Consider the following 25,732-nt stretch of genomic DNA (forward strand, 5'->3'; position numbering starts at 1 on the left):
CTTGCAGCTTGCAAATCCAAACACAGCCCAAACCAATTAGGGTTAGAAACAGCACACTCACAGAATCAGCCAATTATAGAGGCTCCCCCAGAACAGCTCTGAAAGGTAACATCACAAGTATCTGCATGTCTGGCAGATGTTGACTACTGGATGATGGCTCAATAGTTTTAGCTCATTCAAGCCAAGACTGAGTTGCTTCTCTTATTGTCCTTTACCTCATTTAGATCACAATCCTCATCCAACTTAAACACTGTAAGGAAAAGTGGCAGTCCATGCTGAGCTGGGAGAGAGCTTGTAGGAATGCAGTCTATGCAATGTTCGTATGCGTTCTTCAAATTGGCCTTTTACCACTCTGAGGACACTGTCCTCAATTTTGTTGATCTGCTGAGCCACCAGCTGATAACTTTTAAAAAATGCATTAGTCCATGAGCAAAGGAAAATAAGTAAGACATGCACAGAGAAAAACATGGAGAGAGTAAGAGACACAGTGAGAGTTATGGAATTTAAGACATATTGGGAAGTAGTTTACAATGAAAGAAGACAGCAAGGAAAGAAGAGGAAACATTATCAAATGAAAATGGGGAAGAAGGTTGAGTGGAAAGAAAATGCTGGAGCATTAATGGGTGGTGTGGAGAAGAGTGGCTGACAGAAGAGAGAAGAAATGGGCGAAGAGTGCCTTCTGTCTTTTACAGTTGCCATGGACACCAAGAAAGCTGACTTACCGCTGTGAGAAGATTTTTCACACAAGATTTTTGAATGGAAAACAAACTTTTTGTTAGTGGAAAAGGCATTTAAATCACCAACACAGCATTCAAATGTATGTCATTTTTTCATCCCCTCATCCCTTTCTCTTAGTATCGCTTTTTCTCCCTTTTGAAATCATCAGAAAAAGTGGGACATCCTGAAGCTCTGATATATTCATAAAAAGTATTTACATGAGGAAATTCTGTTACACTGTTGTTCCCTCTATTGGCATCCTCTTTGAACTTTCTTTCTTCCAGTAACCTCATTATGATTATTATACGTCTTCATTACATCAAAGGACCATTTTATATCATACAAAAGATTATCAGTCAAGATTAGCCTATAGCATAATATACCGCATGTCGTTGCATGGTGCATGTCACAGACTGCCTGGTTTCACTTGGTGTGGTGCGCACACTCAGTGGCGTAACAAGCCAACACCGGGCCCTTATGCAGGATTATCAAGGCGGGCCCCCCTACTACAGCACGTGATGACGGTGCAATGTCCACGAGTAGGCTACCATGAATAGGACAGGATAGGATCATAGAGACACAGCATATAAGACATGCAATGACTGACAAAATCAGGAGTAGCCTACGCGCACCACAACAACAAAAAAAACACTGGTGAATGCGCACCATAACACATGAAAAAACACACAAGGGCAGTCCCTCCAGGATTTCGCGGCCTTTTTTTGAGATTGTTGTGGCCCAAAATGCCTGATTTCGTGGGAGCTTTTGTAAAAAATTGCGATAAAAGTTGCGATGTCTTTTGTATGTTTGTTGCAATGAAGTTGCGGAAGACAGTGAAAGTTGCAAAAAAAGTTGCAACAAAGGAAACTTGTTTTGGGAAGAATAAAAATTATTACTGAGAGGGCTGAGATTTCCTAGGAACCTTACCAAAAAGGCTCAGGATGCTGCACATGTTGGTATAATATGAAAATGGCTGGTGGATTTAAGATAAAAAATAATAATTTATTGAATGAATAAAATATGAACATATCTGTCACTGTTGATCTTTATATTGTTAGTTAATTTCCTATCCTGGGCTGGGACACACATTCATACGGTTTGATAAAGTACTTATTGGACTTTAACTTATCATTGCACTTACAATAACGAGCGTAGCTGTCCTCAATTTAGGTCATCCTGTACGTTTCATCTCCGGTTTTTCCTGCATCCACCATGTGTGATTGTGTGTGTTTGTGTGTGTGTGTGTGTGTGTGTGTGTGTGTGTGTGTGTGTGTGCGCGCGTCAGTCGCAGGGGAACGGAGCAGCAGTCCCGCCCGCTGCAGAGAGCCGACAGGATTGAAACAGCAGCAGCTTTCAGCGACTTTATAGTAAAATCGTTACAGCGTACATTGATGTTAAAGGGGTGATAGAATGATTATATAGGGTATTTCACACTGTTCCTTAAGGTCTCCTAATAGGGTATGTAACATTGGTTGGGCTGAAAATTGCCCGAGTGCTATTCTAGGGGCCCTTAACTACCCTGTGAATATGGCTCTATTTGTAACAAGAGCTTTTCTTCCAAATATGGTATGCTCATGAATATTTAGATGAGCTGCGCGATAATTGGTTTGAGCGAACCACATACACATATACTGGAGACGAGACAGCAGGTCTCATATTTCAGACACTGCAAAGTTATACATTGTTTGTCTGCTATTTAGTTATTGAATTCACTTCTGAGACTTTTTTATGCGAGAAATCAACTATATAAAGCTCAAATATGGGCCATTTTATGAAAATTGATGGCTAATTGCAAATTTGGTAAGACGTGTCGGACTTTCAGGAGCTCCACACAGTCTGACGAGAAAGCGGCAGCCTTCTGGGCTCTATACCCAAGACAAAGTAACCGTTTCTGGATTACTGGACTACCGGGGCTAGGGGCTCTGTGGAGCTGGCCGGCTGCCAGCATAACTATAGTATATTTACAGTTTGAATTTCATCACGCCACTTATATAACAGCTACCCCAAGGTCTTACAAAGCTAACACTTGTGTCCAATTTCAATTTAATGCATTTTTGTGAATGTGAGGGGTTTCGTTAGCTGCTAGTGTCCCTTCAATCCTATGGGTAAAGATCGCGGCTACCTAGCTACACCAAGGTCTTACAAAGCTAACACTTGTGTCCGATTTCAACTCAAGGCCTTTTTGTGAATTTCAGAGGTCTCGTTAGGAGGAGGCAAGCTAGCTCTCATTGATAGCGCTCCATCCAGCACACTCATGGACAAGAGGCGTTTATTTCCCCGATCATTTGTTTAAATAACTCAACACACATATCCATTATAAGATTAACTGGAACCTGTGGTAAAGCGTAACAAGCTCGCTGACCGCCCTCTCACTCACACACACCGGCCATTTAGCAGGAAGAAGGGAAGGAGGACAGCGAGCTGCAGGCCCTGGAGCTCTGTCAGGGCAGCGCCGTTTGGTAGTCCAGTAACCCAGAAACGGTGACCGACACACAGTCGGACAAAATTTGCAATTAGCCATCAATTTTCTTAAAACGGCTCATATTTGACCTCTACATAGTTGATTTCTCGCATAAAAAAGTCTCAGAAGTGAATTTAGTGATAAAATAGCAGATGAACAATGTATACAATTTCTGAGATCTGCGTGACCTATTCAGAAGACTACCTGATCTCAGATCAGTGGTGTAGCCTATGTAAATGTTGGGGCGTGACAAAGGTAGAGACTAAGCCAAATAAGGAAGAGCCTTGGTTCGTTGAGATTTGCCCGTTTTCAGAGGCAGTTTCAAATTGTGAGATTTGCAGAGGAAAGAGGTGTCAATGGGATCTTGAGGTTCTATGTATGCCTGTTTTACCCACCAAACTGTCGTTATTCAACTATGACAAGGTAAAATCGGTTTTGCATTCTATCACCCCTTTAAAATGTATACAGGTTGGCAGGACGGTCTGAAATGTTTTGCACGGTCTTTCGCTGTACCTTTTGTTGGTAAATATGAGATTAGAGTCACACATGTGTCTCGTCCATGGATGTATTAAGAGAACGGTCTCGTTTTCATATCAGAAACAAGGAAATTAATTTGACCCGTTCTCACTCCCGTTTGGTCAATGGCTGCATGTGGGACTGGATTGTCCCGAGTAATGAAAATGCGTTCGGGGGCCCCGGCTGTCAATCAATATCTTCGAGCCCCTGATTGGTCCGGCCGTAAGCAACCGCGTACCCTGCTTACCGATAGTTATGCGCCTGCGCACACTCAGGCTATTACTTTCTACACTCGTGTAATGACATGCACCCTGAAACAACATAGTCCACAATACCCCTAATTACTGGACTTGTCAATCACTGAAATGAACTGAAGTATAGGTGAAATTGACTGTGTGCCTTTAGAAAGACTAACTGATCAGCTATGTGAATGAATAACAGGAATGACAGCACAATAATGTACACTCAGAAATATTGACATTGATTGTCCCATGAGAAATATATGGAGGTGTTGATTACAGTCCAGAAACGATTAGCAACAAAAAAATAACAAAAATAAAGACAGGTTCTCTCACACAAAACGTGCACATGCAACGTTATATGCGCGGCTACTGAGTGATAACTCGCTTTGCATAAAAACAAAATTGACTGTTTTCACACCCAAAAAAAAAAAAAAAAAAAAAATCATGTCATTCTCTGATTGGCCACGTGCATGCACGTAAAACCACACCAGGTTCGTCGTAGCTGAGAAGTGATCGAATTTCGCTACAGGTAGAGCCGCTCTCAAATCCAGCTATTTCTCCCTTTAGGTAAATGCTGCTCAACTTTTCCTGAGCTTGTTACCGCTTGAAAGCGTAAAGACATTAGATGACAACGGACCGCCTGGTGCAAGGATTCTCTGTGCAAGAGTCCGGCTCTGAAGCGCGCGCACATTTCAGCACCCTGGACAGAGCACGACGCCGCAGTGGCGATGCGTGAATTCAACCGGTGGCTTTCAACCAGAGCAGCAGTGTGAGGAGACCGTTTGACTGAATGTTGCATAAAAAAACTCTTTCTGTTCCATATGTGGGAAACGCATCTTGCTTTCTGGATCACTTGGAATCTGGAACTAGTGTTTTTGCTTCGTTCTTGCTAATAGAGAGCGTCTCCGTCGACTCCATCGTGTGGGTAGGCGTGCCGCCGTGTGCATACTGTAGTTGACTCCAGAAGCCGTGTTGAGTAGCGTGGAATAGGTGACTGTCAGGCGGGCGGAGTTGGGTGGTGGTGGTGCCTATAAGAGACCTTCCATTTATAAGGATGCTGGTGGGAAATGCCTGGAGACAGAGATGAAAAGATTTGTCAAAAGGCACTTGAACTCCTGTCAGATCTTTGTTCGAAGGGGGAAGTGCAGAACGAACACTGCCTGGATTTCATCTACTATTTCCGAGACCTTGCCAGGCCACGTTATACGGATTCAGGTGAGGCATCATTTGCACTCTTAATTGAACTGTTGCATTTGTTTGAACTGCAGTGAACACGCATGTGACCTCTTTAATTGGACATTCTGCGCCTAAAACTCAAAAAGGTGGTCCAAGCTTTACAATCAGTACCCTTTGTAAATTCGATCTTCACCATGTTTCCCCACATTACTTATCGTCTTATTTATTATATAATTTCCATTGCAACGAAATACACGTGCACGGCGATAGACTCTCATTTTCACAGAGAGCCAAATTCGAGGTCTAAAATGTTCAATTATTATTTCCAATCTACATCCACGTGAACCTGACATTTTTAAAGTGTGTGTTTTTACTCCAGTTCATTCTTGACACGTGCACAGATGCCGGCGTTGTATAGAACTCTGTGTCACCGTCAAGATCTGTTCCCCCCCTGAACCAACCTTTACCCTAACCCTAACTACGGAAGGGGGAGCTATACGCACAACCCCGGCAGTGTGTCACAGAATAACACATCATACACAACTGCATGTATAGCATTCTCCTCCCTGAGTTGCGCTTATACCTGCTCTCGCCGGTAGCAGTTACTTTCGTGGCACACTCCCTCTATCCTACTTCTTTAATAGTTTACCAAATATTTAAGTTTTCGTCTTACCTAAAGCATGTATGCACCGTGAAACATTTACTAAATGGATGTACGGAAATTTAAATATAACAGTCGTATATCTGCAATATATTGCAGACAAGGACGTCGTTTTTGAAAAACAAAGCGGACATTTAGTCACATGTGAAGAATGAATGTGACTACAGAGTCACGTTTCATCATTAGCAACACCTAGGCTAACCATCTTTGTCAGATTGGCATGCGTGCATGTATGTATGTATGTGTGTGTGTGTGTGTGTGTGTGTGTGTGTGTGTGTGTGTGTGCAGAAGAAAAAAACGAGTGAGATAATGTGCAGGAGCGAGAAAGCACAGTAACTGCTGCTCCGCCACATACCTAGGCTACTCCATTCATCCTGCTTCCATTAGTTTATTTTATCATTAATCATTAAAGACCTTTTTTTATATTCCCTCTCCTTTCCTCATGCTGCCTCTCTGCACCCCTTTGCTTCAACCTTTCCCTACTTGTTTCCTCCTGCTTTCCTCCATTCCTTAATCTCTCAGCCCTCTCCTCTCTCCCTCATTCATCATATAGGCCCATCCAGTCTTGTCTTTTTCATTGTCTTTTCCATTGACAGTTTGAAAAGTGGAATTGCCATAGTAGGTGCTGTAGTGGAGTTAGCTATCAGGATGGCTTGCCTATACAATTCAATTTCAGTAACCCGGCATGCTGGCAGCACCCATAATAAGAATGACAAAGGAAGTAGATAACAGTAGATAAAAGATCAAAAACTCTAACACTCTTTGATCCAGAGTTTAGGTTGGGCTGGATGGCATTCAGTGTATTTGTTAAGGGTACTGCTCATGAACATGTATGTGTTTTTCACAAACATTCATAAAACATATTGACATGGCAACTTGAGAAATCCTTTCTTGTTAAAAGTAATTTATAATGGAGAGGTATTTGTGGCCATCTTGTCAGATGTGTCTGGTATCAGAAAGATAATCACAGTGATCAATTAATGTGGAAAGTGGAACACATCAAAATTAATCAATATATCACTCCCTTTCCAAAGTCCATCATTTAAAGGGCAACTATTATATAGCATTTTCAGGATAATACTTGTATTTTGTGTTTTTACTAGAACATGTTTACAGGCTTTAATGTTAAAAAAAAATCACTTTTTTTCTCATATTGCCCATGGCTGCTGCACCTTCACTATGTACTGTGAAAAATCAAGAAGGCCAGCTTAGAGTTGCGTAACACTTAGCCGAGAGTAGAAAAAACTGTTGAAACTGGAGCGTTCAGAACGTTGCTGACAGGGATTTGTCTAAAATACATTTACCTCATTATTTGAAATGTTGGCCACGTTTAACATGAAAATCCAACATTATAACATTGTAGATATGACAGAAAACACGGAAAAGCATAATATGTCCACTTTAAGGTTATTTAACCCAAATTTATTGAATGTGTTACATTGTCACTGTGCAGTATTTTTTTATGCTCGCACAGCCAACTAACAATCATACAACCATCTTGAGTTATCCGGTTATGTGAATGCTCGCAAGTTGACAACATGGAAATCTTACCTATCCACCCTTTATGATGTGAATGCCACCATGAATTAGTCTAGCACATAACCCCCGTAAAACCACGACTTGTCATGTTTACATTTAGCTTTAAACAAAGGAGATTTAATGTGTTAATTAATGAGCTTTAGCTTTTATATTTTGTTACCGTTGGACAGAGCCAAACTAGCTGTTTCCCCATGTTTCAGGTCTTTAAGCTAAGCTAACTAGCTGTAGGCTGTAGCTTCACATTTAGTGTACAGACATGAGGGTGGTATCTATCGTTTCATCTAAGAATTGGCAAGAAAGTGAATGTGCATGCAGTAATGGTTGCCAAAGCAGGATCCAAAGTTCCACTTTTTTTGTAGCCATCTAATTAGTTAGACAAGGGCCATCAGGTCAATGCAACTAACATTCAACAAGGGCCTTGAGAACAACCAATTGGCAATTAGAACCATTCACATGTAATATATGTTGTGTACTCTGTGTTGATACTAACTGTACTACAAAGGTAAAATGAAGATATTTCCAATAACTGTATACACACAAATGTATGTTTAAAGCAAATAACATCTCAGAAGGTAGAAGGTCATATATTGCTTTTTTAGCTTGCCTCCTACACTATTGCACCTTTGAAGGTCCTGTGCTCTAAAATTGTTCCACCCTCCTTGTTGTGATGCAGTCTCTGAATCCTTCCAGATGTCTACAGATTCGTCTCTGGTTCTAATTGCTCTGCAGGCAGCCTATCAAACTGACTGTGGACTCAGTGTCCTCAGATGGCAAGTCCCTCAATTTATCCACATTATTCTCCCAAATCACACATACTCTGGTAGAATCTCAGAGCACAGAAAGGACAGTTTGTCCAAGTTCCTGTGCAAGGTCTGGATAGCGTCAACAAACAGAAAAATGCTGTATTAGGCAGTGCTGATTTGGAGGGTAGGTAATGCAAAAGTATTACTGTCAAAGTCTTTTGAGATTTGTTATGACTGTAAATGTCGTGTGACATTTTGTCTTTGTTTTTAGATCAATTTTTTATTATTTTTATATTTTTAAACATATAGAACAGACAAACACAATTGAAAAAGAACAAAGACCCTATCCCACCCCACACCCTCTGCGGTCTCAAGGAAAACAAAAACAAACAAACAAAAACAAAAACAGAAATCACACCTTGCCTAGTCACTCTCCTCTAATTCTTGTCATGCTGAGGTCATTAGGACTGCTACTTCTGCTGCTGCGTTTTTCCATAGGTCTGTAGTCAATGATTTGGCTTTGTTAATCCTTGCCGTAGAGAGCTCAAGCCTAACTAACTAACTATGTCCAGAAAATATGCCAACCACTGTTTTATACAAAGCGAGTCGGGGGAAGCCAGTGCTGAGCTATCGTTATCTTGGTTGCAGTTGAGCCGACTAGCCAAACTTTCTTCTGTCTCCCAAGCAGGTGTAAATTAGAGTCGTCATTAAGTAACATAACAATCGGGTCAGTAGGAATTCAACATCCTATCACATCAGATATTATTGATGTTGTTTTATTCCAGAACTCATGCACCTGTTCACACTCCCAGATGTGCAGGAAAGTTCCAGTTTGTTCAGGTTGAACATGCAATAGGGAGTGGAAATGACTTTAGAGATGTATCTCTTCTGAGGAGTCCGTCTCATTTACTTTTAACTAATATGAATGTTAATGGCATAATAAAAATATAAAAGCTAACTAATAAACACAGTTTTACAGCAAGTGTTAGCTCTACATCAGATGTGCCTGGCATCCTTCAGTTTAAGATGATTCCTGGATTATTCCTGCTTGCAACATGTTCTGATGTTTTAAACAGCATTATTCAAAACAACAAACTTTCAGGAAAAATTGTAGTAGCATAGCTTTATATTCAGGATTTTCTACTGAACATAGAGTGCAAAAATTAGAAAAGGAAAAAAGAGGATGAAATTCAATAACTGTCGGAAATTGTTCACTTGTAACAAATTATTCATACCTTAGTAAGGGCATAGCAACAGATACACAACACATAATTCTAATATTGTCTTCATATTACTATACTATACTATTTTATTTGTTATAAATAAAAGTTATCCCGTCATGGATTTGGTTTTACTGTGGGACAATAAATACTAAATATTGGCCACTGCCACTGCTAATCTTAATTGTCCAAGTTCGTCATGAAGTCAGCTAGTCACTGAAAAGATATACAGCGAGTTGTCAGCTCATATGAAAAATACATCTATCTATATCCTGGTAATCAACATCTACCTGGTATGATGCTCATTATGTTTATTATGTTTTTTTAAACATATCAGCATGCATTGCAGTGACACACTGTGCTAAATAATGTGAGGATAGTTACTTAGGAAAAGCAATCATTAGTGCATCTAAAGTGAAATGGGATAATTTTACTCATTAGTCTGATTAAAGTAAATGCACTGATTATATACAGTACGTATTCGTTTCTTTTGAGTTTTTGTTTTAAATCCCGACAAATATTCACCAACATTGACCTCAACAAAATCCCTTTGCTATAATACTGTAGGCAACTTTTGCACAGTCAGCACATAAACTAGGCTCAAGTCTGTTTCACTGCCCTCGCACAGAACGAGGTTTAGCCAATAATAGACATGGTTATGGCAATACAGTAGACTGAGACTAAAACACACACTGTGCAGGAGCCTGGACTTTTCAATATTTCAATACAGCAAATGAAAGTAAAAATTAGAGCAGCTATACAGGGATGGCAGTTCATAAGGGCATTATAAGTCTCAAGTGTATGCATGTGTAATGTAAAATACAGTACTCACATTCCCCAATGCACATTGGAAAAGTTTTTGGACGCTGTGATCGTTCCTCCTGTCAATACTCTGCTTTCCTCTAATCACATTCTAAAATTCGGACAAAGCTAATATGATGCTTCAACAGTCTGAGTTAGCCATATTAAGTGGCTACTTTCCAAAGTTACAGTCTTGTATAGAACACAATTCATTGTTTGTTAGTATACATCAGCTACACCTCAGCAAGGAAACACTGTCAAGGGAAGCATGAGGGAATGTTTCACTCAAAGGACCATGACTTTGGAAGACACCTTCATTTGTCTAACTAAGACTGCTGAAGCCTCATGTTATCCTCGGCCGAACTTGTGTGGACCGTATATTCCCTAACATTGTCCACTAAAGCAGCAGTGATCACTTCACGGCCAGTTCGGAGAAGAGGAACAAATATAGTTGCCGATTCTTACTCTTTCAATAGACGTGTGAGTATTGTGTTAAGGCAAACTTAAAAAAAATCTGGACCTATCCATTTAGACAAGTTGAGGGAAAAACTAGGTGAAAAACAATTCAAGATTAACAATGGACTGAAATTGTGGTGCATGGCAATACATAGAACAATATTTGTAATGGTACTATATTACTGAACTATTATTATCTGCTAATTGCAAAGTAGCTGTCTTACCTGTATGTTACCTTCTGGTGGATGTATGTGAAAGGCTTAATATTAGATTGAATTAAGATGTGGTTATAAGACACCATATTGCTCATGTGAAGACTTTGTTTTGACAAAGATAACAGTCCTGTCTTGAACTTAAATTCAGTTCTGCTGTTATCTTGTTGTCAAGTGTTTACAGTAATCAGCCAAGTCAAGCATAGCATGTGTATGCCTTTGATAATTACATGTAGTTAGGAAGTCTTAAAGAAACTAATCTCAGAAATGCACTCCATCCTCATTATAATATAACCTACATGCTGACCTAAACTCTACTGATGAAGTCTACTCCATTTTAGCTCTTCACCACTCATACCAGATAAGTGTGCATAGACTAGGCTCATCACTTGAGGGGGGGGGGGGGGGGGGTTGCATTCAGACGCTGCAGAGGATAATTAAATAAATGTAGTTAATCCATATTATTCTTGTCGAGGATTTTTTGTCAAAATGTAAAATAAAGTTTCTTTGTGACGTAGTGCAAAGAAGCATGATGTGTCATAAGACATTGAGAGAAAAGAGAAACCAGCATAAAACGTCACATACCCATGAGCGTTATTGCAATAACACTATGATGAAATATGTGTAAAAAAGGTTTGCACAGTACAAAAAGTTGCTGCTGCTGCTGCTGCTGATGATGATGATGATGATGATGAAGGGGTAAAGGTGTAGCTTTGCAACAAAGCAGGAAGAAAACTGAATTCACTGTCATTACCTTATTTCCTGTCTCTCTTGTCACCTTCTCAGATATATCGGTGAGTCTGTTGTCACTGGTAGTGACTGCCTGTGGCTTGGCCCTGTTTGGGGTCTCCCTGTTTGTTTCCTGGAAGCTCTGCTGGATACCATGGAGGGAGCATGGGCTCTCCCCTACCACCAAGGAGGCCCATGGGCACCTCAACCCCACCATGAGCCCTCTACCCTCACAGCTTGCAGCCAGGCAGCCAGTATACACAGCTGTGGACCCCCCGCCGCAGAACCGCCGTGAGTCGTCACACTGCTCCATTGCCAGAGAGCCCACTCCTGTGGCGTCTGTAGTGTCAGTGGAGGCTCCGATGACTCCCGTATCACCCCCACCTGTGGTCATGGCCACACCTGAGGCAGCTATGAAGATCAGTCACACATCTCCAGACATCCCACTGGACGCACAGAGTAAAGGCCGGGAAAATGGGGTTCACACCAACCCTCGTATGCAGAGACAGACCACTGAACCCCCACACTCTGGTGACTTGATGTCGGAAGTTGGGTCAGTATAAGCTTTTTGATTTACATTTTGTCTTAGTCATAACTACTAGATTTCTGGAACACTTCCACCCACCTCTTACATTCATTGGTGTTTGAACTGATCAGTGCTCATGGTTCTTAACCATTGCCAGACAAAAAGATCAATTTATTCTGCAAAACTTCACTCAAAGCCCACGTTTAACATGTCCAATGCCAATGATTTTTCAATTTTTTGCTTTCTACAATGTCTCTGCATGACAACTATGATACGTTTAAGGTTAGGAAAAGATTGTGGTTTTGGCAAAAATGTGTATTAACAGGACGTGAACTCTACACTACACAGCTTTCCACCGTGCTACATATAGAGAACATTACTTCCTTCATGGGCATGCAACTTTGGCACTGAGTGTAAATTGTGAGGTGCAGAATCATCCAGTATGGATGTAAATGCCTTTTCTGACTTAATCTGTTAATGTTGTATGGTGATGTTTGTTGTTTTCCTCTGTCCACAGACAAGGGTCTATTCGCAGGCATATCAACTTGTCCAACCCAGACTTCAATGTGGCCCAGTTCCAAAGGCAGGACTCCCTCACTGGAATGGGGCTTGGCCTTGGTCGCCTTAAACCTGAGCTCTACAAACAGCGCTCCCTTGAGGGAGATGAAGGCAGTCGCAGAGGCGGGGGCTGTGGGCGCCTGCACTTTATCCTCAAATTTGACTGCGACCAGGAACAGTTAATAGTTAAGATCCACAAAGCAGAGGACCTCCCAGCCAAGGACTTCTCTGGTACCTCTGACCCTTATGTTAAGATCTACCTGCTACCTGATCGTAAGACCAAGCACCAGACCAAGGTGCACCGGAAGACGCTGAACCCTGTGTTTGATGAGGTCTTCCTGTTTCCCGTGGCGTACTCTGAACTTCCCACACGTAAGCTGCACTTCAGTGTCTATGACTTTGACCGGTTTTCACGCCATGACATTATTGGCCAAGTGGTTGTGGACAACTTCCTGGATCTGGCAGATTTTCCCAGGGAGACGAAACTCTGTCGGGACATCCAGTACGTCTCCTCGGTGAGTCAGCAGTTATGTTTAATATGATGTCATGCTCACTTAGATATGCCATGTCATATTTAATGTATTATTATTACCACAAATGGCAAAATGTGTTTTAAGAAGTCTGACAGATTTGCTGCAAATTTAATGAGAGCTACATATTTAGCTCAGTTGAGTCTTTCATTTCAGCACAGTCTGTCTCTCGCTGACAGTATAAAGTGTAAAATAAAGATGACTGCTTGTTTAAATACACTGAGCTGTCAGTTCTGAATAAAAGAGGCACATTAGTTGGTAGGTAAGGTCAATAGGTTTCACTTTGAAGAAAAGGATTTGTGTGTCTCTGACTGCTGGTGAGATGGAGAGTCTTGTAGCAGTAAGTAAAGTATCTGTTCAATATCTGATATCAATATAGTTCCCTCCTGCAGTATCCCTTACAGACTAGCCACTACCAACAGTAGGACATCTCAGGCATTTGTACTGTACTGTTATATAACAACTTTTACACATGTGCTTCATTGCCTTTTCAATTTTTGAAATGTACACTGTAGTTAAGAAATGTTGGCGAGCAGTGTGTGTGTGTGTGTGTGTGTGTGTGTGTGTGTGTGTGTGTGTGTGTGTGTGTGTGTGTGTGTGTTTAAGAGAGGGAGAGCATTAGGGTCATACTTTAGTATGAGGTCATGAGTGCCTGTTACTATGCTTTCGTCACTGTCCACACAAGTCAGAGCTCTTTCTGTTCTGACTGTTTCCAATGCCTTGTACAGTTTACATATATTTGACAAATCTGTTGTATAATAGACAATATGTGTCAATATTTATGGGTATATGCTTCCAGTGATTGCTTCATTGACAGGGATTTCATCACGTGAGCGTATCCAGCTGTAATGTGCAATTGATCCCTTTCTTCGTGGCATGCTTAAGTGGCCTTAATACGATTCCTTGCCATTGATCGCTGCAGACAATTTATTTAATCGTAGTGAGGTCAATAAAGCAAGATCAGTGAGGCGCAGGTGTTGTGGTGGGTTACATTTCCGTAGGTCCTGCCCTCGGTTACATCTGTTAAGATGACCATTTTTCTGCTCGGTTTGTTAACCTGTCTATTTTTAGCAATGTTGAAGCATTCAGAAACACGAGCAATCTCTTTTGTGAGTACAATGCTATCACAAGCGATAATATACTGTTAGGCCTGCATGATATTGGAAAAAACTTACATTGTGATATTTATTTTCCCTGCGATATATATTGCGATATGAAAAAAAAGACTAATTTTTACAAGAGGACATAAATAGCCCCATTTAGAAATACTAAATCATTCTCAACTACTGGGGTGATTTTGTAGGGGAGTGCATCTACAAAGAAAATAAAAATTAAAAAGGAAATTTTCTTATGCTAACCATTCTTTGTTGAACTTTAATGCTTTACAAAAACCAAAGCAAGTAAGTGCTGTGATTACTCTTCTGAAGTGATTTTGGAGAGGGATATTAGGAAGAAATACACTGGTTGACTGACATGACACCATTGTATTCATATAATATCAATCCAGGCTAAAGTGAATGATATTAATAATGCATGCATGTTGCTTCCTCTAAATTCCAGGTTGTGGTCGACTAGCGGGGCCTGCTTTGGTTGTTTGATAAATTGATTAAAATTGATCATGATTGTTGGTTTGCTGTGCATGCGGAGCCTGCATGTCACACTCTTGTAACAAACTGTGTATCCATGAGCACTTAAATCAGTGTAAATTACATTATATCAGAAACAGACTGCTGTTGTAGATTAGTGTTACGTTTCCAGCGTCGCAGCTCCGAACCATAACGTTAGTTGGGACAGACGCCTTGTTTCTTTAGGCTAACTATGTTAGCTTTAGCCTGGCTGGTAGCAGCTTTCTGCGGTGAAAAATGGCCGGGATATGTCGTGATTACGTTGCATTAATCAAGTGATTTAGTTTGTCTTTGCAGCGAACATAAAACACTGACTACACATGGAAAAGCATGTGCATCACTGTGTCAGTGGCAGCTGCCGCTTACGGTACTTTTCTACACACGGGAGAGCCTCACTTCCCATAACAACCCCCCCCGTCGGACTAACGTTACGTCACATAACCACCTGTCTTAAAGGGGAAGGGTCGGCCGGTAACAATCATGGAAAAGGAGAACGGTGAAAGTTTACTTTTTTATCAAGCAGCAAAGAAGTTGTAGCGTCAACATCGCAACGTCCTGCGATGTGACTATCGCGCATGCGCACATCGCGATGTAGACGATGAAACAAAATATCGTGCAGCCCTACTGTAGTTTTTTTTCTTTAAGACAACACTCGTTCTACAGTGTATAAAGCAGTATGCAGCTATATTACTGAGCAGCTATGTGTGTGAGGATTTGTTAGCTGCTCTGTCCCTCACTGCATATGCAAATGGTATGCACTGCAGCTATTTCAGTTTAATAAGCTTGGTAGCTCAGGACCTGAATTTGTGTCCTTTACCGATCCACTGTCAATCTAGGCTAAATATAGCCACTGTAGTAATGGCTCCATGGTGTTTTAAGCCCCCAACGTCTCCTTCCAGGCAGCGCTGCGACTGTTGACTTCAAGGCACCTAACCCTAACCATAACCATTGCCTAATCCTAGTGCCTTCCACGCAGCGCTGCCTGTAAGGAGACGTTGGGGGCTTAAAACATTGATAAACAGTAATGTGGTCTATGTAATTTAGCCGGGAAAGGAAACTTGTTAAAACTTGAAACTTGTTAACGTGTTTTTCTACTTGGTCTCTCACATTGTGCAAGAGAGCTGCATCATTTAATTTTGATATTAATTTTCATTCATTCAGAATAACTGCTCCACTGTGTATCATTTGTGTGTGTGAATCGTTAAACCAGATGGTAGTGCAGAAATACATTTGAAACTCATCTGTTGAACATGTTTTGGCTGTATAATCATCTAGAATTGCCTATTTGAGCGTATTTTGTTAAAGCAATATCTCAAGACAGGCCATTATATTTTGTGATTATATCACAGCTAAGGGGCGTTGTTCGGCCTAATGCCAAGCTAAAGTGAGCTATTGCTTTTATAAAACGGTCATACAGTATGGCAATATAAAAGTTATAGTCACATTACAATTTAAATATATTAATATATGTTCACAATAAAATAGGCCCTCCTGGGCTGGCTGGCTGCCTGTCTGCCCATACCGAGGTGGTTGCTATGGAATGTATGTAAATTTAGTTCACACTAACAGCTAGCATAGGCTATTACTTTTGCTTAACACTAAATAGTTAGTTCAGATTCACCAAAGTCACACAATAATGCAAACAAACTAACTGATCGAGGCAGCCTTAGACCAGCAACTAACAGATCGAGGCAGTGGTAGACCAGCAACTCCTGTGTTCTTCGAGGTAAAATTGCTTCCACCTTCCTCTCTTCAGCTGTCCTATCCAAAAAAGCCCAGAAATCTTATAATAATGATAATCTTGTGTCAATGGAGTCGGGTGTCTTTGAAGACAGCATAGATTACAGCTTCAGTTCCTTGTCGGAAAGGGCTGTCTGCAGTGTAGACGGACCATACTCTAGCACTGTGGAGCTCTGGCAATGTGAGACTAGCTGAAGACCATTAGCATCTTCCTACTCATGGCCTCTAAAAATACTCACACACACACACACACACACACTGTATCCTCCTGCTTTACCTAGCTGCTAGCTGCTGCTTTGTGTAACCAGTGAATGCTGAAAGCAAAGGCAGGTTAGATGGATCCGTCCAACAGTCTTTACTTGACCACACTCACTGCACTGAAATGTGCATGTAGGTCATATTGGCCACTCACACAGTACAAGCCATATATACGGCCATTATAACCACACTTGGCATCCACAAAATCAGCAGCTGTGTCCCACTTTCATAATACATACAAAGTCTAACTGGGTTTTGAGTACGTAAAAGGGACAAAAATAAGTAGTAGTTTATAAATAGTAGATGTCAATCATTAAGTAGGTTCACTTGAATTGTCTGGTGTTGATGGACACTGTGGCCTTATATTACTGTGCATGTAGGAAATGGAAGAGGTACTCATGGCCAGAAAGAGTTTAAAGACAGCTGCGTCAAGATCCTGGAAGCTTTGGAAAAGTGTTAAAAAAGTTTCTTTTAGTTAAGTTTAATTAGGTGCAGCTGTTGTAGTTTGATTGATGTTTATTGACATTGATGTTGTGTCATTTGCTCATCTCAATCAAACACTTAGCTCAACTTCATTTACACAACACAGTAGACAAGTAAAAGTCAAATAAAAATAAAAAATCATATGCTCATGACAAAATGTCATATTTGTACAACAAATAAAGTATATTAGTTACTACTAAACTAACGGCAAAAGCAGTGAACTATACTACTGTATAGTGTTAGTATGTAGTGTTACTGTGTAGTATGTAATTAGGGGAATTATCAAGTTGAGGACAGCAGGGTGACACGTTCAGTGTGCCTATATGCTTGATGTTTTAGGGTCACAATGTGTAACCATTCTGTTCAGCTTCAGCCTCTAATGAGCTGTCACAGTGGCAAAGTACAACAACCAGCTTGACAGATTCATAGACACATAAAGGATCATGCAGAAGCGGGTGATTGCTTAGCTATTCCGGCATCCATTGTGGTTGGAAAGGCAGAGAGCCATGTTCAAAACTATCAGTTCTAAGTAGGTCTTCATTTATTTACCATAACAAAGCTGATCTGGTGTAGAAAATAAGAGAAATGGACAGCTAGTGAGATGCTGAGAAAATGACAGGAAGATATCTTTCAATATGTCAGTGTGTGTCAGATAGAGACAGAAGGGAAATATTGATAATGACCATAGTATTGATATTTTTGTATAAACTCTCAACTTGTGGCTGTTTTATGGTGCAGTGCTGACACTTCTGGCCTTTACTATTGATTGTTAATCAATGTTACCCAGTTGGAACAGAATGGTATGTGAAAGGTGGCGATGGGGACCATAGATTCACAGTATCTGGAGTGCTTCATTCTCACACTGTTTTTGTTTTTTGCACTAATCAGCTCATACACACATGCACACTAGGGGTGGCTCGGTTCACAAAACCAGCGGTTCGGTTCGTATCACGGTTTTAGGGTCACGGTTTTCGGTTCTGTACGGTTCTTGTTATTTTTTCTTTTAATCTTTAACACTCCAGAAATATACTTCAGCATATGATATTTAGCTTAATTATCCACAATGTAGGATATAGTATTAAAAAATAGTTGTATCATGTAATCATGCACAAACTGAATTTGACTTGACTTTAAGCACATTATTGGGACCATCTCTGAGGAAAACTAGGTGAGATTTTGATACAGCAAGAGGGAAGACATTGATGATTTCAACAAGCTTTTCATTTATTTGGCAAAAAAACAATGTGTATTGCCATCTACAGGAACTTATGTGCCTTTTTAGCACACGAAGATTGAAATATTACAGAATATCAATTGAATTAACTTGCATTTATCAAACTGCCAACTTCAGTGTAGCTCTTACAAAAATTCTATCCTTTAAAGAGAGACTTAGAGAGAGACTTAGACTTTTCTTTATTGATCCTTTTGGGATGACTCCCACAAGGAAATTAAATATCCAGCAGCAGATTTTAGCAGCATACAAACAAACAAACAAAACACTCAAAAAGAAAAAGAGAGGAACTCTTAAAGCTCCGTCTTTTGAATAAGTCAGAATACGTTAAACATAAAAAAAAGTTGCGATTTTCTTTTGTATAGTTCTTTAAAAATAAAAAGGAAACTTGTTTTGGAGAGAATAAAATTACTCTAGGCTGAGTTTCCTAGTAACCTTTCCAAAAAGGCTCAGGATGCTGCAAATGTTGGTATAATATAAAAATGGCTGGAGGATTTAAGACAAAAAAATAATAATTTATGAATTAATCAAATTTGAACATGTCTGTCAGTGGCTTGTTGATCTTTACTTTATTAGTTAATTTCCTATCCTGGCCTGGGCTGGGACACACATTCATACGGTTTGATAAAGAACTTATTGGACTTTAACTATCATTGCACTTACAATAACGAGCGTAGCTGTCCTCAATTTAGGTCATCCTGTACGTCTCATCTCCGTTTTTTCCTGCATCCACCGTGTGATTGTGTGTGTTTGTGTGTGTGTGTGTGTGTGTGTGTGCGCGGGAACTGAGCAGCCCTGCCCACTGCAGAGAGCCGACAGGATTGAAACAGCAGCTGCTTCAGCGGCTTTAGAGTGAAAAAACGCAGCGTACATTGATGTTAAAATGTATACAGGTTGGCAGGATGGTCTAAAATGTTTGCACGGTCTTTCGCTGTACGTTTTGTTGGTAACTTGTCCACACCTCTTCTTTTGCGCGAAAGGGAAACGCACTGTCTGAGGTCACATTCGGGCACCTGACAGGCACGAGGCTACATTGCGCATGCGTCGAACCGTGCGACGCACACACGCTCCGAATCGAGACAAGCGGACCGAACGGTTCGGATGTTTTTTCATGAACCATGCCACCCCTAATGCACACACATACAGTACACACAGACTTTTACACTTGTTCTCAGACATTTGCACACATACAACTTAGCTCTGGGGAGCTTATTCTCTGGAGTCCTTATGTTTTTTTTGCCCAGCAGTTTACCTTGGATTAGGGTGGCACCTAAATCATGGTTGCAGCTCTCGCCGTGGTCCTGCTCCATGCCCTGCTATGCCCTGCTATGCCCTGCTACACCCTGCTATGCCCTATACAACTACTATTTGTAGTCATAGTTCCATTATCTTTATTGAGACTATTATTGGCACTGTTCATCACACCCCCAACCGGCACCGTCAGACACCACCTACCAAGAGCCTGGATCTGTCCGAGGTTTCTCCCTAAAGGAAGTTTTTCCTCGCCACTGTCACACTAAATGCTTGCTCTTGGGGGAATTACTGGAATTGAAATCTATCTGTAAAGTGTCTTGAGATAACTCTTGTTATGATTTGATACTATAAATAAAATTGAATTGAATTGAATGCTCCACACATATACCCTCAAAAACAAGCTATTCATCTTTCACTAGTGCAGAAGAAGTGCAGAAGTAGGATATGTTGTATCCAATGCAGTAGAGCTCATTTGTCATAATCAAGGTACAGATTCATAGGAACGATAGAATTATCATTAAGTCATGATTGTCAGTGGGACTGACCATATGGTTTGTTCCATTGCCAGATTTGGCTTGTTTAGCTCTATGAGTTGTTATGATTTTGAAAAGGACCATGGTAATACAAACAAAAGCTTTAAAAAATATTACTATTAAATGTGGCTTACTTTTGGTTTCTTTGGTTTTATGTATTATTTTGATTGATGGTTGTGCCTTTTAATGTGCTAGGACATAAACAAGTGCAGTGTGTGCAAATTGTAAATTATGGATCCGACCCGCAGGTATTAAATGTCATTTTCTGCCTAAGAGGGATTCTGGAGCACATGACAACCAGCCCTAATCTCTCTCTATTCCCACCTGTATCTGGAGTGTGCACAAAGACCATGGACTATGAAGCGTGTAAAACCCACAGGATCCTTTTGGGATGTGAAATGCATTTTCTGGAGTGACTGTCAGTTAATCCATCATGCAAATTAAAATGCCTTATACTATAGCCTTGTAGAATACTTGATCCTGATTGTAACAAAAGACCAACGTCAAGATACAAGGAGATTTGGGTCTCAAGAAGGGGAAGTCTTAAACTCTTTTACTTTCTCTCCTGCCTTCTTTCTTATACTCTTATACTCATATAGTTTGTGAGAAAGAAAGAGGACATCAAATATAATATATTTTTTTTACATAAATCATGACCTATTTTTGTAATGAAATGAAAATTTCATTAAACTTCAACTTAGATTAGGCTCCAGTTATAAGTAGTATATCTATTTTTTTTCTGATTGTTTTTCGCACAGTGAAGTTCAATCAACCAAGATCAATTACTCAATAGTGCCTACTTGTGTGAGACACTTAAAGAAAAAATTGAAATGCCATAAGCCATCAATATCCAATAGACCTGACTCTCTTAATAAGTGGACAGCAATTACATGTCTGCCCCATCCCCCTTTTCTACACTGTACTAGCATAGTGATCAACCACAGTTTGCACTTGGCACACATTGTACTTTGGCTAACAAACACCTGACTATACTGTACAGCTCAAGCAGAGTACATTACAAAGTGTGTTTTACAAAGGCAACTCAGATAGCATACAGAAGGGACTATTTTATTTAATATGTATTATTTAAGGTGAAGGCTTGCTTGAAATTATCTACAAAACAAGTTGAAGCTCATTCCAATCTATGTACTTAAATCTCCCAATATATTTCAGCATAGGTGTAATTTACAGGGGGGATGGGGGGTTACAACCCCCCCAATAATCAAAACTGGCCAGTGCAATCCCCCCAAGAACCTTATATAATTTCCTTTACATAAATAAAGACATTTGCACCATAAACTGATGCAGAAAAGAAACAAATTGTTGCAGAAAAATTCACCCTAATGCAAAAAAAGGAAGTGTTTGATGCTCGAAATTTAAATTTTGCTCAAAAGTGGAGATCTTAACCCCCCCAGTGTTGAACCCAAAGTCACACCCTTCTATTTCAGACATTAGATGCCATTTATCTCATCATCTCAACCACAGTTAACAGAGCAGCTCTGAGTAGTAATGTGATACCATAGATTCTTGGTTCTCAGGTTTTATGTTCACACACGTATTAAACTCACTGAGCATCTCTTTAAGAATGATTGCACTGAAAGTTAATAGCATAAACGCAATCTTTCCGACAAACCACTAGATCAGCAAGAGATTCTGCTGTAGGAGTAGTTGTCTTCACCAGACACGTTTGTGTGCTTTCCTGGTTCTCACTTCTTTGGTGGAGTTATTTTAAGAGCAAGTGAGAAGTGAGCTTCTGCCTTTCTGCAGCTCAACAGAAGTCTCCATGTCGGGTGAAATGTGGGAGGCTTGTATTTGAGCAATGTGACAGAAGAGAGTAGAGAGAGATTCAACTCTGTAACCAAACACCAGATGGCTATGCCATTGTTCTTCACCTTCAATTAATGTACAGTAATGAAAAGCAGCAGTACTAGAAATAATGTCATTAATATCATTTAGATATGAGCAGCTGTCAATATATCAATATAATAGCAATAGATACTTGCATGACAAAACTGAGTAATATATCATCAAAATAAAGCTTATGGTAGAGTAAATGCGTTCTGTGTTGTCTTTCAGGATAATGTGGACCTCGGGGATCTGATGTTTTCACTCTGTTACTTGCCCACTGCGGGCCGATTGACCATTACCATGATAAAGGCCCGCAATCTCAAGGCCATGGATATCACTGGCGCATCTGGTAATTGAAAACTGAAACTGTCTACAACTACAGAGTTTCACTGGTATCCTGAATGAAAATTAATGTCTTTCCGTTCTGTTTGTCTCACTTTCATAGATCCATATGTGAAGGTTTCACTAATGTGCGATGGTCGCAGACTGAAGAAGAGGAAGACATCGACGAAGAGGAACACTTTGAATCCAGTCTATAATGAGGCTATTGTCTTTGATGTCCCTCCAGAAAATATAGAGCAAATCAGCCTTATGATTGCAGTGATGGACTATGACCGGTTAGGAACCATTACAATTCCATACCTGCTGCAGGACAAAAAGGATGAAATATTTTTAAAGTGCTTTTTGTAAACTCTGACTCTTTGTTGCTGTCATATAAATAGTTTAACAGTTTGAGTTTGAGTTTTCACACTCAAGATGTAATACATCATTATTTTTGGAACGCATGGTAGTCGTGATCACATTTTTTTCCTCTCTCCCCCCCTCTGCACCTACAGCGTAGGCCATAATGAGGTCATTGGTGTGTGTCGAGTTGGCAACGATGCAGACAGCCTCGGTCGAGACCACTGGAGTGAAATGCTCACATGTCCCCGAAAACCTGTCGCCCACTGGCATCCTCTCGTTGAGGTGAGGTGACTTTACTGTGATGGGTGTGGCGTGTTTCCATGCATGCACGAGGACTGACCACATTTTGAACACAAACACATTTTTTGCTCTTGCTAAACATAATTTGCTATTAAAACTGTCATTGCTCTTACACATGTAGGTTGTAGCCCTCAGGCAGGACTATGCTAACAAATGTTAGAGCAAAATCTAACAATGAATGAATGAATGAAATTAAATTTGGTAGATGGTTATAATCGGCTATTACTCTAACAGACCCTGAGACGTGTGTCCAGTTCAATACATTGCTTCAGTCAAGAGTCAGTCAGTGTAAAATTTGAATGTTGAATGTTAATGTTTTCTTTGCTTTTGGAAGCAGATTTTGTTACAAAAAGCAAAGTGTGTGCAAAATGTAGATTTCCAGGAGATATTCTTTAGAGAAGATAAAGCTTTATTTAGCCATGTGGTAAAATTGCAGCAGTAGTAGTAAAGGTATTCAGTAGAGAAAACAAAGCAGAATGTATACAATATATATATATATATATATATATATATATATATATATATATATATATATATATATATATATATATATATATATATATATATATATATACATGTTTGTCACATTGCATGTTAAAAAAGTAAAGGAAAAATAAGATGACTAAAGGCAAATAAATGGATTACTGACATTTATGGAAAACAAACTCTTGTAAAAAAAAAAATGAGAAACCCAGTCCACAGAGGGTGATGCTGTGTTTGTGAAAGTAGGCTTACTAATCTGGATCTGACAGCGGAAATATTACCTGCTCTGAAACAGATCACATCTTGTGCCAAAGTTACCATGGCGATGCACTGTAATGTACAAATGTGTAAAAGACCAAAATCCTAGTTTTAAGCCCTCAGTTATCTTTGTAATTGACTAGGTCCCTACACAGGACAGATCCCTTGTCTTTCTAGAGTGTGCCAGTTCACTCATTCTTAGTCTTTATTTTCTTTCTTTTTCTAGAAGAAACAAAGTAGACAAAGCTCTGACGCAATTCAGCCCCAGGCATGTTGGGGTACATGTGGTTTCAGATGAGAGCCACTCATTGAAATGCAATTACCCAATACCTATCTACCCATTCACTGGGAATTGCAGAAGAGTGGTTGAGGCAGAGATACTATAGAACCTATTCTGACAGCAGAGAAGAGGAAGTCTTGCTGAGAAGTTGAAGAATGGTATCTCTGACCAGTGCACTCCGCCTGGACAAAAATGGCTTTATTGGGTATATTTGTGTGCACATCAAAGGTCTGCATCTTGCAAAATACAAAGAGACAGTGAGAGTCAGAGAACGCTGGAAATCGAGCTAGTTATGTTTCTTTCGTGGCAATTAAAGTATGTACTGTAGTACTTTGAAATCTTCATTGGAGCCTCAAGAAACCCCACTTATTATTTACTTCCACCCAGTTTATATCAGTCAGTGGTTCTGTCTTCACAAGCCCCTCATCCTCACACCACTTCCGAAACTGTAAAGCACTAGCCCTAGCATGCTGATAGGTTTCAAATGCAGATCTATTTACATGTTTGTTTGCCAAGTAAGCCACTTTGTCTGTAATCTTTGTGCTTGCATTTGGCAACAAACAGTCTCACAGTCTATTCCAATAAAATTGAGTGAATACATAAATAAACTGACTTCCCAAAAAATCCAAAATAAAATGGGAGACATTCACTGTTTGTTTTACTGCCCAATTTATAACTCTATGGTGGTTAGTACATTTGTTTTGAGGTTCCGAGATAAAAAGCTGCAATTTTGAAAATGTATCTCTGGTTTTCTTTGATAGGACATCTGTTTATATGACTGTGTGAGAGAGGGTTTGTTTTTACACATGCATCACACAGCTCTAACTGAATGTTTCTGCTTGACTATTCTTTGCAGTATCAGGGGACCACAGGTAGTAGCCAGGGAGGATCCTGTAATTCTCTGAAGACGCCTCCTTCTCCGTAGCCTTGAGCAACACTTCAGATAAGAGCACCGATCAGCCTGAAGCTTAATAGAGCATTGGCCGTATACCTTTGGACTGTAGTGTTGCTGAGTGCTGCACACATATGTTCCTAAAAGAAGAATGCAGACATTGATAAACTAATGTGGAAAAGAGAGACACAAACTGTCTTGAGCTCTGCTCAGTTGGATCAGTTGCATGTTGAATGACCGCACAGATGGATGTTTTCTTTTCTATGATGTTCCATAAGAAAAACAACAGGCATATTGCAGACATTTTAAGTCTGTGCTATTCCTGGGTTTATACAGTAGTAATTGTTTTTTACTTAGTCGTGTTACTTGTTTCAATGAGGTGAGTCTGTATTTGCACAATGTACTAACAACCAGTTGAACTGCCATACTGTTTTTTTAATTTGGTGGTAAATTGGTGCATGAGATCATGGTTTGGTGGGATATCTTCTCCTAGTTTGTTTGTTTTTCGTTTCTATTTTTGGGAATACGATGTGTTGTTCTGTCAGTTGATGTACAGTGACGGTTGATTTTCTAGGCAAAGTATCTGTTAGAAAAATGTGTATTATATATAATAAATATTATTCCATAAAAAAAAAAAAAAAAACATTGTTGATCTCAGCATTACAATTTAATTGTGCAAAAATATTTTTCTCATTTTAGGAATATAAGAAAAAACAAGATGGACAACTAGAAAACATGTGAAACAATAAAATAATGAAAATTAAAATGTAAAAAAA

The 25,732-nt window shown here is 39.9% G+C and overlaps 1 protein-coding gene across 2 annotated transcripts; it reads left to right on the forward strand.

The window, feature by feature from the left end:
- The first annotated feature begins 4,411 nt into the window (after positions 1-4,411).
- Positions 4,412-25,732, forward strand: syt9a (synaptotagmin IXa). 2 transcript variants are annotated; one of them, XM_031314252.2, is made up of 7 exons: positions 4,413-5,151; positions 11,531-12,026; positions 12,517-13,072; positions 22,288-22,408; positions 22,505-22,676; positions 22,896-23,025; positions 24,921-25,732. In XM_031314252.2, the coding sequence occupies exons 1-7, from the start codon at positions 5,004-5,006 to the stop codon at positions 24,987-24,989; spliced, it is 1,692 nt and encodes a 563-aa protein (XP_031170112.1). In that variant the 5' UTR covers positions 4,413-5,003; the 3' UTR covers positions 24,990-25,732. The 2 variants fall into 2 exon arrangements, with proteins under 2 accessions (XP_031170113.1, XP_031170112.1); XM_031314253.2 differs by lacking the exon at positions 24,921-25,732 and having other exon boundaries at positions 4,412-5,151; positions 22,896-23,034.

The sequence above is a fragment of the Sander lucioperca genome, chromosome 3 (genome assembly GCF_008315115.2).
Source record: "Sander lucioperca isolate FBNREF2018 chromosome 3, SLUC_FBN_1.2, whole genome shotgun sequence".
NCBI lineage: Eukaryota > Metazoa > Chordata > Actinopteri > Perciformes > Percidae > Sander > Sander lucioperca.

Bases quoted from the DNA above. Each gene is read 5' to 3' on its own strand.
- syt9a (XM_031314252.2), top strand. From the start codon at position 5,004: ATGCCTGGAGACAGAGATGAAAAGATTTGTCAAAAGGCACTTGAACTC. The intron at 5,152-11,530 runs GTGAGGCATCAT...TCACCTTCTCAG, and splicing joins GCCACGTTATACGGATTCAG to ATATATCGGTGAGTCTGTTG. The intron at 12,027-12,516 runs GTCAGTATAAGC...CTCTGTCCACAG, and splicing joins GACTTGATGTCGGAAGTTGG to ACAAGGGTCTATTCGCAGGC.